Source organism: Sinohyriopsis cumingii, chromosome 4, assembly GCF_028554795.1.
Source record: "Sinohyriopsis cumingii isolate HCF-2022 chromosome 4, ASM2855479v2, whole genome shotgun sequence".
Classification (NCBI taxonomy): Eukaryota; Metazoa; Mollusca; class Bivalvia; order Unionida; family Unionidae; genus Sinohyriopsis; species Sinohyriopsis cumingii.
The window spans coordinates 109,801,932-109,818,990 of NC_142964.1; the positions used below are offsets into that span (position 1 = coordinate 109,801,932).

The 17,059-nt window shown below is 34.4% G+C and overlaps 1 protein-coding gene across 1 annotated transcript in view; it reads left to right on the top strand.

Annotated features, from left to right (window-relative positions):
* The first annotated feature begins 8,811 nt into the window (after positions 1 to 8,811).
* The window catches only part of LOC149801867 (small conductance calcium-activated potassium channel protein 1-like), a 227,334-nt gene continuing 219,086 nt past the window's right edge, over positions 8,812 to 17,059 (top strand). Inside the window, exon 1 of the mRNA XM_089956237.1 lies at positions 8,812 to 9,770. Within this exon, the coding sequence (XP_089812363.1) occupies positions 8,856 to 9,770 (915 nt within the window). The 5' untranslated portion in view covers positions 8,812 to 8,855. The remainder of the gene's footprint in view (positions 9,771 to 17,059) is intronic.

A 17,059-nucleotide genomic window follows, 5' to 3' on the forward strand; every position in this document is an offset into this window, starting at 1 on the left:
AGATCTAATACTATTTAGAAAGCGTAACAAAGGGGCCATGTTATAAATACAAACAAAAAAATTCGTGTCTGGGGAATAATTCGCTTCTTATGGCATATGAATACGTATCGTCTGCCGAATCATAACAAAACAGTTTTGCGCATGCATCTCCTGAGGAATCGTTTCTAAGAGCGTATGGATGATAGCAAAATAAAAAATAAAATCACTTACCTCTTATATCTTGGATGTATGCTTCACTGAAATACTTGAATTCTTATGTATTTCTTTCTCACCAGATACCTTCTTATTTACCCTAATATAATATTCAATAAATGTAAAGATAAATTGCGGCATTAAATCTAAATGCTTTTCACTAAATACTTTTCACTGTAGGAAGTATTCATTATATACCTATGTACTCTGGAACAACTAAGATATCCTCAGTTAGCCTCGTTTTGAGATGGGGATATTCACGAGATAATCTTAAGAAAGAGCTATATTCTGTTTTGCTTATTTTCAAAGTTTATTGGCTCAAATTCATCTTCCAACTCTATTGTGTTTGGATTCAATATGTATATCTATTTCTTTCAATTAAGTTTCTCAAACAGCTGGAATAAAATTTAGTTATCACATATTAATTTCCCAGACTGAGAGATTATAGCTGACATCGTTAGTAGCTTGCTGTTCTCCTTCCTAGCACTCTGAGAACTGGCCTTAAGGGTAGACCGACAAATTTCCGTTACATTGCTCATTTTGTCGGACTTATTGTAACAATTTATATTGGATTGCTAATTTTGTCACACTTATTGTAACAATTTCCGTTGGATTGCTCATTTTGTCAAATTTGTTCTAACAAGTTAGGAAAGTTCAATGCTGCATACTGTAAACCAAACATGTCTCAGTGAAATTACGGAACAAGTAATACAGTTAGTGCAATTTAATTGGCACGATTAGTTATTGATGGGGATCTTCTCAAAAAGTCTATATACACGCAAGGAGACACATACAAGAGGAGGAAAACTCACTATCAAATTTTTTTCTTCACCTCACACATTTTGCAAGAGACAAATAATCAAAAATATATTGAGATATATAATCAGTCAACCAATGGGAAATTACATAATTCTTCTAGGAGTATCAAAACCCATGCAGCCAAGGAGAAATTAGCCCAACGTCGTCAGCAAGTCTTATTATTACGACTATTATTAGTATTTGTCAACACATACATAATCATCTATTTATAGATCCTATGTAATTTGAAGCTCTTAAATAGTTCTAAAACAAACCCTAGTTAAATAGGCAAATTCTTACTAAAGATAATGCAAAATGACTACATTTACAATCATGAATAATAATTACAAAAATGAGATCAAATCACCTACCAAGAGTTACAAAAAATACGGATATACATAACAATACATTGATGCATACATGCACATACATACATACATACATACATACATACATACATACACACACACACACACGCATGCATGCAGACAGACAGACAGACAGATAGACATGTTATCATTGTCTCCATTATACTTTAGGAACCTATTGAAGAAAATCAATCAAAAATTTAAAAAAAATAAAGGACAACTATATGATGTTCGAGTCGATTTTATGAATGTACTGATAATTATTACATGTAATCTTACGGTTATTGTAGGTCCTGCGAAACTTTGCTTTCACCAAGAGGAACACAATCTCCAGCCTACACTTTCCTTAAGGATCCATGCGTTTTATCTGCTTTGCTTTGTTTTGAAGACTTTTTTAAAATCTATTTTAATTTATATTTCTAAACGAAAGATTGAAATGTATCAGTGGCAGAAAATTATATCACCACAGTGGCAATACCACATTTATCGCCACTGTGGCGATATCACTTTTGGAACTGCTTGCTTTCTTTCCATTTCGGAAATATATATATATATATATATATATATATATATATATATATATATATATATATATATATATATATATATATATATATATATATATATATATATATATATATATATATATATATATATATATATATACCATTAGTTCTATTATTATTTCTCATTTTAGGCCCATTTCATTTTTTCTTATTCTGCTCTCTCTCTCTCTCTCTCTCTCTCTCTCTCTCTGCATATAAGGATGAACAGATCTGAAATGTGTCTACTTTACACCTTCTAGTACATATTTATGTAATCACTCATGTGCGACCAAAAAAGCCCAAAACGAACTCCAAAGAGAAAAATGTATACGTCAAGTATTAACTTCGTTATAATTGGTTTTGCACATGAATCATGGAAATTGTCAGTGATATAACTTCCACCCATAACTGTAACACTCTACTTGTAACGATGCACAATTTTTTTTATATTAACAACTCGTGATAAAACATAGTAATAACATTTCTTAAGTAGCAATTTTAACTCTCATCGCAATCGTTTCTGACGACGATGACGACGCTAGAGAAATCGGGCACTGATGAGTATTCATTGCAAACCGAAATTAAGTGACAATCGATTGTATGCAGGGTCTGCTACCTAACTAATCTACTTACGTGAAAAGCTCAATACCACACACAAATTCACGTTTGAATGTAGGAATAAACTAAACAAAAGAACGCCAGTCCTTACAAATAAACACACAATCATTACAATCTTATGTGTAAAGATGTTACGCTCTGAAGTCTTTGAGATACAACCGCTCTGTTGTGTTTCCACATTAACCACTCCAACAGTAACAATCGAAGCTAGAAACGTGTTATCAAAACTAAATCAAAATTCTTTATATTCGTATGAATACACTGATTAATTTGACATAATGCATAATTAACTCATGATATTTATAAATTAATTTACAAGACATCGCTGCTTCTCGAAACAAGTCAATGCTTCAACTTCACTCGTGAAATATTTCAGTGTGTGTGCTCATAAAACGTTGATATCCTCTATGCATATGTAAAGGAATATAATTTTATTTGTGCTTGTTGATTGATTATCATCATATATTTGAGAGATAGCAATTTTTAATTGCTTAACTCCTTGCAGCAATGATTTGACGATCTCGATCTCAACTTATGGCCTTTTCCATGGAGAATAGAATCTTATTTGCTACACAACTAATCGCTTTTTCCAAGGAGATTAGAATCCTTATTTGCGCCACAACTTATTGCTTTTTCCAAGGAGATTAGAATTTTTGTTTGCTACACAACTAATCGCTTTTTCCAAGGAGATTAGAATCTTTGTTTGCTACACAGTATCAAAGAAATGTAATAAGTCTGATAGAAGCGTTTCAGTCTGAAATGGTATGATATAATACACGTGACACATTCAGTCCTTAGGGAATGGTGCACTCGTCTCGTGCAGTAACTTGAATAATTGATTAAAATCTCGCCTAATTTCATTGACAAACATGGCTTCAATCATTAAAAAAGAAACTGCAAAAAACTGTCTTATCCAGGAAAGTTTAAAACGTTTAACCGGTATAATATTAAATCGCAATCTGTAATGGCATCACGTGGACAGCACACTAAGCGGAAGTGAAGATCATCTCTGTATTTTCTGAATGGTGATGTCTCCCCATCACCATGATACGATTCAAATTAAGTATATCTCGTGGAAATATATGAAATTTCTGAAACTGTAATTCACTTCTTAAACGTATTCCTAAAACCAAGTCTTTTTTACTTTATATTGTTTTAAAAGTTTGGTCTTTTTAAAACATTTAGGGATTTATACTATTCTCCCAGCTTGCAGCACATGACCTCAAAACTGAAGAGGTTAATGGTGGGGTAGATACAAAGTTTGATATATCAACTACTTTGGGATGCCCTAATTTTTAGTCTAACATTTTAACTTGACCAATGTTGCGCATATATGTTTTTCTACCTGTCACCGAGGCAATACATTTTGTATATCTGTACGAAGGAATATTTTTATCTTTTGTAAATGATTTCCATCAAATGTTTTTAATTCCGTCTCCTCAGTTTGAAGATAAAAATTACCAACAATGTATTTCGCAGTTAATAGTGTAAGTGTGGATTAACATATTTTGACGGATAAGGTCATAGCGTCCTATTTATAAATAATTTAGGACCATATATGTTGTGATTGTAAACTATTGTCTGGTGATTGTAAATAAAGATTTCGATTTTGTTCATTTATAATGGAAATAATCACATTTTCGAAAAATGAATTTCTAGTCAGGCGCTGCGCGTCACACTTACAGTACATAATGATAATTGGTTAATGATGGACTCAAGCTAGTAGCATGTGATCACCTACAGTAATTAAAGATACTTGGCAAGGGATGGAATCTAGCAAGGAACAGGAGATCACTTACAGTAATTAAAGATACTTGGCAAGGGATGGAATCTAGCAAGGAACAGGAGATCACTTACAGTAATTAAAGATACTTGGCAAGGGATGGAATCTAGCAAGGAACAGGAGATCACTTACAGTAATTAAAGATACTTGGCAAGGGATGGAATCTAGCAAGGAACAGGAGATCACATACAGTAACTAAAGATTCTTGGCAAGGGATGGAATCTCGCAAGGAGCAGGAGATGACTTTCAGTAACTAAAGATAACCGCTAGACGATGAAATCTAACAAATAACATGAGATCACGTACAGTAACTAATGATAACTGGTAGAAGATGGGATCTAACAAGTAACATGTGATCACTTGCAATAACTTATGATACTTGATATGAAATGGATTCTAGTAAGTACTATATGATGACTTACAGTAACTAATGATTCTTGGCAAAAAATAAGTGTAACCTGCCTAATATCATTTCATTGCCTACTGTAACTAATAATAAGTGGTAAGATCACTTTTCAGTAACTAATTATACTTGGAAAGGGATAGAATCAAGCAAGTAATATGGCGTAATTACAGTAACTAATGAAACTAACGTAACTGGTAGGGGGTGGAATCTAACAAATTACATGAGATCACTTACAGTAACTAACGATAGCTGGTAGCGGATGGAATCTAGCAAGTAATACGTGATCACTTGCAGTAACAAATGGTAACTGATAAGACTCTTGCAAATATAAGGTGATCACGTACAGTAATTGATGATAATTAGTAGGGGATAGAATCTAACAAATCACATGAGATCACACGGAGAACAAATGAACATTCGCAGAGAAAGGACTCTAAATTGTAACATACGATTATTTACCGTAACTAATGCCATTTGGTAGCTGATTGACTCAAGTTAGCAACACGTGATCACTTTTAGTAATAACTAATGATAATTGGTAGCGGATGGACTCTGGTTAACAAATATGATCACTTATAGTAATAACTAGTGATAATTGGTAGAGAATGAACTTAGTTAGTATCATGCGATTACTTACAGTAACTAAAGATAATTTGTAGGCGACGAACTCTACCAGTATCTATTATCATGTGACTACGTATAGTAGCCAATGATAATTGGTACAGAATGGGCTTTAAATAGTATCTCGTGTTTACTTACAGAAGCCAATGATAAATGGTATAGAATGGACTCTAACTAGTATCACGTGATCATTTACAGTAGCCACTGCTAACTGGTACAGAATGGGCTTTAACTAGTAACGCGTGATTACTTACAGTAGCTAATGATAATTGGTAGGGGGATGAGTGATTCTTCACAGCAACACGTGATCACTTACAGTACCTAATGATTTCTGGTGGAGAATATACTCTTGCAGTAAGATGTGATTACTTACAGTAGCTAAAGATAATTGATAGGGGATAAACTCTTTCTAGTAACACGTGATTACTTATAGTAACTAATGATAATTGACAGAGAACTGACTTTTTCAAGCAACACATTATCACTTACAGTAGCTAAAGATAAATGTTAGAGAAGTAAGAAGTGGGTGGACTCTAGTTAGTAACATGTGATTGTTGTATATTAAGCGTTCTGATAAAATGATTGGTATTTAACTGCTTCAAAACTTTTAACATGGATGCAATAGTAGGCAAAAGCCTCAAAAAGCACATTATGGTTGTCTACCCGGCCATATATCTGTACAAGTTTCTACCAGCCTACTTCTAATTACTAATCCGGCACTATAATCACTGAAACACCGCGGATTTGAATGAATACATTGTTTATTCATTTAGTTCATTGGTGGATTCTTAGTTCCGCTTGTTATAGAGCAAGAAGTGGGAATTTAATTATATAATAACACTGAAAGGGTAGGAAGAAATATAAATATCACATAATAAAGAATGAGGAGCATATCAATCACAGTTTAAGAAAGGAGCAGTTCTAGTAATCCATGGACTAGTGGATGGGATGGGGTGGAGGATGGAGCCTTTCGCCCATCTGATTATTTTTCATTTATTTTGTCAGGGGTGTCCATAAGGCGGCTCCTGGGCCGCACGCGGCCAGCGCAAGCCTGTGGTGAGGCTTTTATGACGTACCTAAAATAATTGGATTTTTAATTTATTTTACTTATATCTAAATATACAATTATATTTATAAACTACATCATGAATGGTCTTTCTTTCCATTGATTGTAAACCCGAAGAATTTAGGCTAAGAATTAAAATTGTAAAAAAATATAAAATATGTAATTATAGAGGAAAAATAATACAAAATCGTGTTTTAACATTTAAACTGTGATCAGGTTGAACGTCAAAATTATCTAAATACGCGTTACTGTACTGAATGATAAATTCAGCAACTAGTTGCTGTTAATTATATTTCCATAATTTTTCAAACTTTTAAAATAACTTTTTGAAAATATTAGGCCTTTGTTTATTTACATCTGGGTTGAACTAGTCAGAAACGAATGCAGATTAATTTTTCTTGAAATTTCACACAGAATAAAGCGCTGTAACAAAGCGATTTTCATTCACACACAGTTGAATCTTCGAATTTCTCGATGTCGGGAACATTAGTCATCCAAACTGAAAGACTTCGTCATATTGTGTAAGTTTAAAAGGACGTTGTCGTCCTTATTGATGTGTATGTTCACACTACTGAACAAGATCCCATTAACTTCAAACTGATGTATAGAAGTCATCATTATGAAAATAGAGAGAAAGTTTTAGCATAAGCAACGGTGAAACTTTAAAAAAAAAATATTTCGAGTAGTTTTTAAGTTTATGATTTCAGAGAGGTAACTAGTTACGAATTTATGTCCTTATCATGATTTAGATGACGCTTCATACAAGCAAAATTAATTGAAGTAATTTTTTAAAAAATTAACAGATCATATTTAGAAGTGCATGCTTCTGTTCTTAACAGACAGACACACAAACAAACAAATCTTGAATTACATTCATCTGCAGATAAATATATCTGCAAACGAAAAGGAATACAATTGTTAATACTGCTAAGTTTAAATCTAGTTTTTTTTTTTAGGTTTATGGAGAGGTGAAGAAGAAAATCTCCACCAGGAAATATTTTCTTCATAAGCAAAACATATTAATCGTGTCTACTGACATATAATTAACGGTCCATCAAATATGAGGTTCAGATCTAATGAAATAAACATTGTTTTAAAAGTATTTACACTTACATTTTCATTGATGTTAAACATTACCGAAATAAATATGCACACGCCATCTTTCAAGTCTTTCAACTCCAAAATTGCAACAAAATTATAAATAATGTTATTTAGTGAGATAAATAAACTTGTTGCATTTATTTGGAAAGGTTTATCTACAGCAAGCTTTTGTGCAATTCTTTATTTTTTACATTATGGAACTTTGATTTAAATAGCGCGATGTAGCCATTATTGTGCTTCCGTGCCTTTAAACATACATACATACATACATACATACATACATACTAAACTTGACTTCAGTTCCCTATATTGATTTTAGGTAATTTCCTTGCTAGTTTTGGACCTAACATTGATACTTTGATAGAATTTTAGCTGATGTTTATTATATGTCCTCTTTATTTATTGTTATTTATGTATACCTTCAGTGTCAACTTAACAAGAAATGTTTGCATTAGTGGATAAAACGTCCGATAATTTTATCTATACGAAACCAAGAAAACCTCATGATATAACAACCTCCTGTGATTCGTAAGTGAAGCCACTCTTTACATCCAGTCTTATGCAGAAATCTCCGATCGGCAGAAACTAGCAGTTATTAGTTGCAGAAAAGAATATAGTATGCATTTAGGTGCAGTTCTCGTATGATGTAACAATATTTGCAAATAGTTTCAAACATTTAGTTGTGTTATTTATTTTTTGAGATTCGTTATTGTTTTTATAACTGTACTTATATGCGCTCCACTTCATATTTTACATATTCGCTTGGCATACAGAAGGGGCTATGATTTATATATATATATATATATATATATATATATATATATATATATATATATATATATATATATATATATATATATATATAATGCTACTTTTTGTGAAGAAACTAATGTTGGTAATTCTTTTGTATTTTTCAGATAGGAGCCGGAGTACTTCACAGTTTGGGACTATGTAGAATGTAATGTGTAATTTATTTGATAATGATGTTTGCTTCAACGGTTTTCACGCACTCAAGTCTAATTAGAGGTTAGGCGTTTAATACATAAGTTTTGAGATCTTTGTTCAAAATATTTGCCAAATTTGACACAATAAGCATGTTTTTGCTTCAATAGTGGTCATTAAATAACGAATCAGTGATGTGATATGGTTTGGCAGACTGATTCCAAACAAATGGATAGTACTACTGTTACTTTTGCGAGACCCCGCTATCCATTACCGAACGTCGCTATAGACACTGTCCATGTTATTAATATCTGAGTTTGCATTTTTTGGTTCTGTTAACTGTAAACCGCAATTATCATGATGTGAATGGAACGCAGTATTGATTGGCTAATAGAATAGTAATTCAGTATAAAAAATGCCAATGGTAAGGGTGGAGCCAGCCAATCAAAATAAACGTATCGATTCCAAGGAACAGCTGCTACTGAGCGAGGTAGGCGCATGTTGGCACAGCGTTGGTGGGTCGGGCAGCGACCTGGCGGTGATCTCAGACTTCAATAACAGACGAAGCCAAACAGATGTCAAACACGACAGTCAGTTCAGTGATGTTACTCCTGCTAACGACACAAGCAGGAATCAAGATGAAATGGATAGTGCAACCAACATTAACAGACCCTTAGCCCCCATCCGTACTAGTGTTGATGGCCGTATTAACAGGGCATATACCTCGCCAGATATCGAATTACAGAATTATAGCAGACCAATAGATCACAAGGGCAGTGATTTACGGAAAAGTATATGCACCCCAATTAGCCAGGTTAATTCTTTGCAAGCAATGTCGTATCCGCGACTGGAAATGGACCGGGTCTTCCAATCGTCAGACGAGGAGAGGGAGTACCGACTTCAGTATCACAATCATTGTACCGATGAGTGTCGTAATGAAGACCACAAACACTGCAAGCCAAAAGACTCTGCCATTTCGGACATAGGTGCAGACTACATGAGGGTAAATGGGGCGATTGGTTCATTTAAACAGTTACAAAAACCCATATCAATGCAATCTCTTCCCACATCCTCGAAAATGAGTTACACTACAGAGGACGCGGGGGTGGCGCTAGTGTCGGGAAGTGACATTCCCCAGTTCTTAGATGAGAAGGGACAAGGGGCCAAGACGCAGCGTCAAAAGCCAAACGTTGGATACAGACTGGGAAAGAGAAAAGCACTGTATGAAAAGAGAAAGAAAATCTCAGACTATTGTCTTGTATTCGGTATGTTTGGAATTACTGTAATGGTATTGGAGACAGAACTTACAATGGCGCAAGTGTACACAAAGGTAAGTGTTTTACATTTAAACTTCACTAATTTTCATTTTACGAAACTACCAAAAAATATTTAGAAAAAAAAGTAACAGATTAATAAACAACTGATCACTGTTTCCACAATGAATTATCCCTCAATGTCTGTCAATATTGCATATATATATATATATATATATATATATATATATATATATATATATATATATATATATATATATATATATATATATAAAGTACAACACAGAAGATTTGCTGTACCGTTAGAACATTGGTATGTACCTAGGATTAAGTTATTGCAACTCTAAAGCCCCCCCCCCCGAAACAGCAATATGTACATGTTTATATCTAAATGCATAACGCGCGACGCGTGCCAACAGTGAATCACTGGAAAACGTAGTTCTAAGACAATATGTTTTCGTTAGGACTGCATCGCGCTCCATTATTTGCGTTACCTATAGATCTATTGGAACTACTGTGCCAAGATGCTGGGACATTTAACACAACAATGCCAATTGGGATTTTGTATCTTGCGTTCCATAATCCGCCTTTATCCAATATACCAGAAACACTGGTATTGACGTCGTCAGGTCCAAATATTGCCTGAGAAATTCTGAATCGGTCAGCAACATACATATATATATATATATATATATATATATATATATATATATATATATATATATATATATATATATATATATATATATATATATATATGTGTGTGTGTGTGTGTGTGTGTGTGTGTGTGTGTGTGTGTGTGTGTTCATAACCGCATGTGGCCTTGTACCTGTTTATCACGGCGATTAGTACAACACATTTATTCTGTGTGTAAACCATTTCATAGGCACTCGCTTATTCATTGGATTACGGCAGGAAATGTCAGTTTGCATTTAAGACAGTATGGCAGAACCGAATAAAGCGTCAGTTCAAGGAATTAGATAATATAAGTGAACACATTTGATTTTTGCCCATTATTTTACTGAGTGTTGGAGTGCATGAGACTTATTGAGTCTGTGTCATTACAAGCATGATGTGGGATGTTTCAGCAAATATGTATTATTGGAGGTCAACATTTCTCATACCAGCCATGATCTCCATATCTCATGTATACCTTGGAAACCATTGCATGAACTTTCGCTTTAATCAACAATCGAGGGCTATCCGGATGTTCATCTTTTTAAGTATATATTTCTAGGCTGTGTTGCTATCTAACACAATACACATTTTGTATTGATAGAGTATGATATAAAGTACAATACACATTTTGTATTGATAGAGAATGATATCAAGCACAATACACATTTTCTGACTAGATAGAGTATGATATCTAACCCAGTACACATCTTGACCAGGTAGTTGGAGTATGATATCAAGCACAATACACATTTTGTATTGATAGAGTATGATATCAAGCACAATACACATTTTGTATTGATAGAGTATGATATCAAGCACAATACACATTTTCTGGCTAGGTAGAGCAGTGCTGTCCGGCCCGCGGGCCGCATACGGCCCTCGGGCTGATTTTAAATGGCCCGCCAGAGCTCGCGCATATATATAATCGTTGCTTTTCAGTTTTCTGCTGCGGTCCTCGGCTTCAAGAAAAAATATTTTTCACTGGCCCATGCTATCAAAAAGGTCGGACAGCACTGGGATAGAGTATGATATCTAACACTGTACACAATCTGACCATGTAGATAGAGTATGATATCAAGCACAATACACATTTTCTGACTAGATAGAGTATACTATTTAACGCAGTACATATTGACCAGGTAGATAGAGTAAGATATGTGACACAACATATAATTTGGTCAGGCAGATAATGTTTGATATCTAATAAGATACAAATTTGGACCAGGTTGGTATATCAGGGCCGTTTGTTTATCTTTATTAGAGAGATATCCATCGCAAATTTCCATTAAAAAATATATAGGATATATATACTTACAGATCGCGAATCAGAAGCAATACATTAATAGAACAGTATCCACCGTAACGGCCACATAACAATTTAATAGGAATAAGCCTTTTGCCACATAATGACAACTTGCGGAATAATTTAATGTATTTATCAATATTAGATGGATAACAGGAAACAATGCAACTAATATTATACGGTTTGCATGCGTATTTCGAGCATTGGCTATGATTACTATCATCACCATCATCGTCGTCATCATCATCATTTAATTGGTTGTTGATGTTCCACAAAAAAAGAAGAACAAGGCACCTAGCAGCATATGTGCCTCATCATTTAAATCAATTACATTGCAGCAAAGTTAAAGTCATGGGGAGGCTTGCGTTTAACAACAATGCGTTATGAATGTACAAGCTGACGAGTTAGAATACATATGGTCAGATGCATGCAAGAACTGAACACATTAAAGCTACGCACAACATTCTCTTGAATTCCGACTGTTGATGTCAAGATTTAATTAAATAAACCAAAGTTTGATCAATTGCGCCATCACTCCAGTTGTCGATGACGTTTAATCCTTACCATTAAACTCATGGGAAGTAGACGTGTGAAAATAAAACTCAAATGAAATCTCATCATTATATTAAATACATACCAATTTGATCACTTTGATTGAAATTCACCTGTCCGATGCAAATTTAGGATGTGGAAACAAAAGGGTAGTAGTCTAAACTTCAGGGGCCATAACTCTTCTAGATCTTAATGTAAAAACTTGAAATCGAACTCAACGGGTATACTGCAGAAAAAATTTGGTTGAAATTCAACAACCCTTGGTAAAGTAATGCTGTGAAAACCAAAGCTCAGGAGAACAAACAGTCAGGGGCCAGAACTCATCTAAATGATGTCCTGTAACGCTCAAAATAACTCCTTTAAATGATGAAATTAAGCGCTGGAAATCAAACTCTTTCGATGTATGATTATAACTGCGCATGACAGATTGGTTGAAATACAACAATCCTAAGTAAATATATTGCTGTAGAAATACAAATTATTGGAAGGGACGATGGGCAGGATGGGGGTGGGGACATCTATACATGAGATCCCCGAGAAGAACTGTTGACACACTGGAATCTACTGGCTAGCTATCTCACATACCCACGTTAGCCGAATCTAGACTGGAATCTACGTGGTGAAATAGCATTGATCAATAAAGTCAAACGTTTTCACCCACTGGGTCACCTGGGACCCCCAATCACCATTCGAACATAACCCGTCTGAAGTGTACTTTTTAGTATGAAGAAATTTTTTTATACCATAAAGTGATTTAACGTGTATTTCTCAGATTCTCTGAGAGTACTGGGACAATGGATTCGGGGAAATCTGGCAAACATAGGTGTATAATGCGGAAACATAATTCAGGCTGAATGCAGAAGAGATAGAAGGATTATAATTTTCTTTCTCGGGTACGGAAACCTTTGACTGCGAGGCTCCAATATCCGCTCTATAAGTGAATCCAGATTTCGTTTATTTCCGAATATATATCAATTATGACAGCTTTGTATGATATGTATTATTAAATAATGATTGCATTTCATGTCCTCAGATTTACACGGCACGTTATTACATTCCATTGTAATTATTGATATAAACTGAAGGCTCTTTGTACGAATTAATATGACACTAACATAATTATCTATCAATGCGTGATGTTTGTATCACACAGCTTATATGTGCATATTATTTTCATTTCATGTATATAAGTACGAAATATACGGAAATAAGTGAAAGAATATGTAACCGTTCTTTAAATTTCTTGAAAGGGAGGAAATGGTGCACCTCAGTCGTAAGCACGACAAACTCTGAATCCTGAGTCTCCAAATTAGTATATGGGAGCACTTTAGCGAGAATGGGACCTTAGTGTTAAAATAGGGTGTTTGCACTTTGGCGACAATGTGAATTTAACATGGGAATGATACTTGGGGACAATGGGAAATCCTATGTTAAATGTTACCATAGGGTTAACATTGATGGGACCATTGAGACCCAATACTTCACGGCAATGGAAACAGTGTTACAAGTGGTTGACCTCCATTTGGGCTACATAATAACATTGTTAGAATGGCTAACCTTAGATTACCCACGTGTGTACTCGGTACCAGTTGCATAAGGAATATGTTCTTGCATTAGAAGAGATTTATACATAAAACATTACGTATACCTGAAATTATGTTGGCGGTTTTCATAAATTTGCATAATTGTAATGATGATATAAATAGCTACAATAAAGAAAAAGACCAACGCCAAAATGGATGTGACTAAAAGTAACTCAAAAATTACGAAATTGTCCAAGAATTTAACGGAGACTAAGCATATCCCGGAACATTAGGTTACATTGGTTTAGACTAAAATGGATAAACCAAGTAACTATTTATAGACACAACTTGTATAAAAATCCTATAGAAAATCCCAGTATCTTTTTATTAGCAACAACTTCATGATATTCCTTCTTTGGAAAAATCCATTATCTAATTATTGCTACAACCTGTGGTAAATCCTTTGAAGAAAAAAAAACCGCTAGTATCTATTTATCGTCTTTTCTTGTAGAAAATCCTATATAAAACACAATATCTGTTTATAGCTACAACCTGTGGAAATTCCTATGAAAAGACCTAAGTCTATATTTATAGCCTCAACATGTCTAAGCCCAATGACGTCACGGTACTGGACACTAGGGAACAATTGTCAGCAATGTTGCAAGTGGATGACCTCAATCGGGCGGCTAAGTAAAAGTGCTGTAAGTGGCTGACCTGAATACGCGCTACAGTAGGTAGGTAGGTGAAAATAATTTGATAGCAAGAAGGGTTTTTAGGAACAAACACAACATAGATACATCCATTCACACACACACACACACTCTCTCTCTCTCTCTCTCTCTCTCTCTCTCTCTCTCTCTCTCCAAACGCCCTGTGTTAGTTTCAAATGTAAGAGAATGACATAAACTCTCACAAAATAGACTCTCTCTTACACCACCAAAATACTATGTGGAAAAACGCTAGTGTCTATTTATAGTCACAACTTGTAGGGAAGTCCATTTAAAAAACCTAGTATCTACTTATAGTCTCATATTATAGGGAATGGAAACACCTAGTATTTATTTTTAGCCATAATTTGTGGTAAAATCCTACAGAAAACCCAGTTTATATGTATAGCCTCAAATTGTGTGACGATTCTATTTAAAAACCTTAGCATCTATTGATAGCTACAACCTGTCGAAAGTCCTATGGAAAAACCAAAATATATATGTATAGCCTCAAAATTGCTAGCTTCAATGACGTCACTGTACTGGACACTAGGGGAATAATGGCAACAGTGATACAAGTGACTGACCTGAATACGCGTTACTGTAGGTAGGTAGATGAAAATTGATAGGGATAAAGGGAGTTTTATAGGGACAAACAAAGACTATCACAAACACACACACACACACACACACACACACACACACACACACACACACTTAAAACGTTATGTGTTATCTTAAAATGTAAACCAAGATGAAATTTCACAAAATAGACTATCCCCTACACCACAAAAAAATACTATCCATCACATTAATTATACCATTTAATACCCCCTAAACACACTATCCCTAAAGTCTTGTGTTTCAGCTCAGAATGTCAATTAAGAAGATGAAATCTCACAAAAAGACTCTCCCTTACACCACAAAAATATTATCCATGACACTACTATGCTATCTAGCATATCATAATCACTATCCAAAATGCCACGTGTTCGCTTAGAATGTAAGAAAAGGAGATGAAATCTCACAAAATATATATCTCTTACACCACAAAAATACTATCCATTACACCAACTATACCATCCGTTATATCATACTCACTATCCAAACGCCCTGTGTGGACGTAAATCAGTTGGTCCCGTGTATCGGTGTCTGTCCTCCAAGCACGTTAAAGAAACTTAAGAATATTTTCGATCATAGTAGAAAGGTAATCTCTGCATAAACGAAAACAAAATCCGATTAAATTATTATATTAAATTTATTTTACTCATCGAGTAAAAATAAATTTTTAATTAGATATTTTAACTAATAATTTTGAATTTAATTTTGAATTCTCCAAGATACGGAACAGCACTTATGTATTTAATCCCGCCCATGTTCCACCCTTACAACCATTGTATAGATTGCAATGTCGTATTGCACATAATTTTTCAGCAGCTTTGTCAGCGTAAATATTTTATGCACAGCATGCAATGTGAGCAATGAGTGCTTTGCTACAATGCGTGCATTACACACGTGACGTCTTAGTCATGTGGTTGCACTGCGTTAGTGTGAAAATAATGGCCATACTTTTTATATTCAAAGTAGCTGGTGAATAAAAATATTTTTTATTAAGGAACTATTTCATTTGCAGTGATTTCACTTTGCTGAAGTGCAGTCTGAAACGAAGGCGTGTAAAGCGAACTAGTTCCATCTCTAGAATAGGTATTTTGATGACCGACCTCGGTATTTCGTTGTTGCCTCAATTTCTTTGGTTTCACGTTCCTGAATAAAAAAAGCACACTATCTGAATAACACTGTAACTTATATATTGTTCAGCTTAAGGTCATCTCACTCGTATTTTGAATTTTGCATGAGATTTTCAGCAAACTTATCTTCACAACACAAAATGTTAAAAACACTAGGGTCTATTTCTTTTGAAAGTCTCGACATCCGTTTAATGTTATCTTTCAAGTTCTTGACGAATATAGTGTCAAAATGCCTTCTGCTGGACGGCCATAAAATTGCTTCATCTCCGTAGTTATCAACTAATACCCAGTGACTCATCCAACACACTTTCGGACACAGATCGCCAATATTAAGAGGGCAGATCGGTTCTGATACCCACGTACTGAGTACGCTTAAAGAGAAGCATAGTGTCAAAATCGTTTGCCATCTCATTGGTTCAAAATGATTATGCATGTTTTGAATCTCATGCTGAACCAATCGTTCAAACAGGAGAATAAAAAATAGCCAGTAGAATTTGGCGATTTTGGGGCCTCTTTCCCCCATACGCGAAATACACGCCAATGTTTGAGTAGTTGTGCCCCATATTGCAGGAGCAGACATCCCTGATTCAATGATATATGCACAGATTGGCTTTGATTCAATCGTTTTAAATAATTTATTGTTTACAGTCATGAAAGTTATAGTGTTGTCCCTTACTTAACTATGGCATGTTTGGATACCAAACAATAGGTTCTAAAGTTATAAATAGACAGTTATCATCTCCCCTCAAAGGCACTAATGTTTTTTTTTTTAACCCGATGATATCTTATTTTAATGCAATTCATCGGTTTGTTTTTGAATGTTGTTCACCTTTA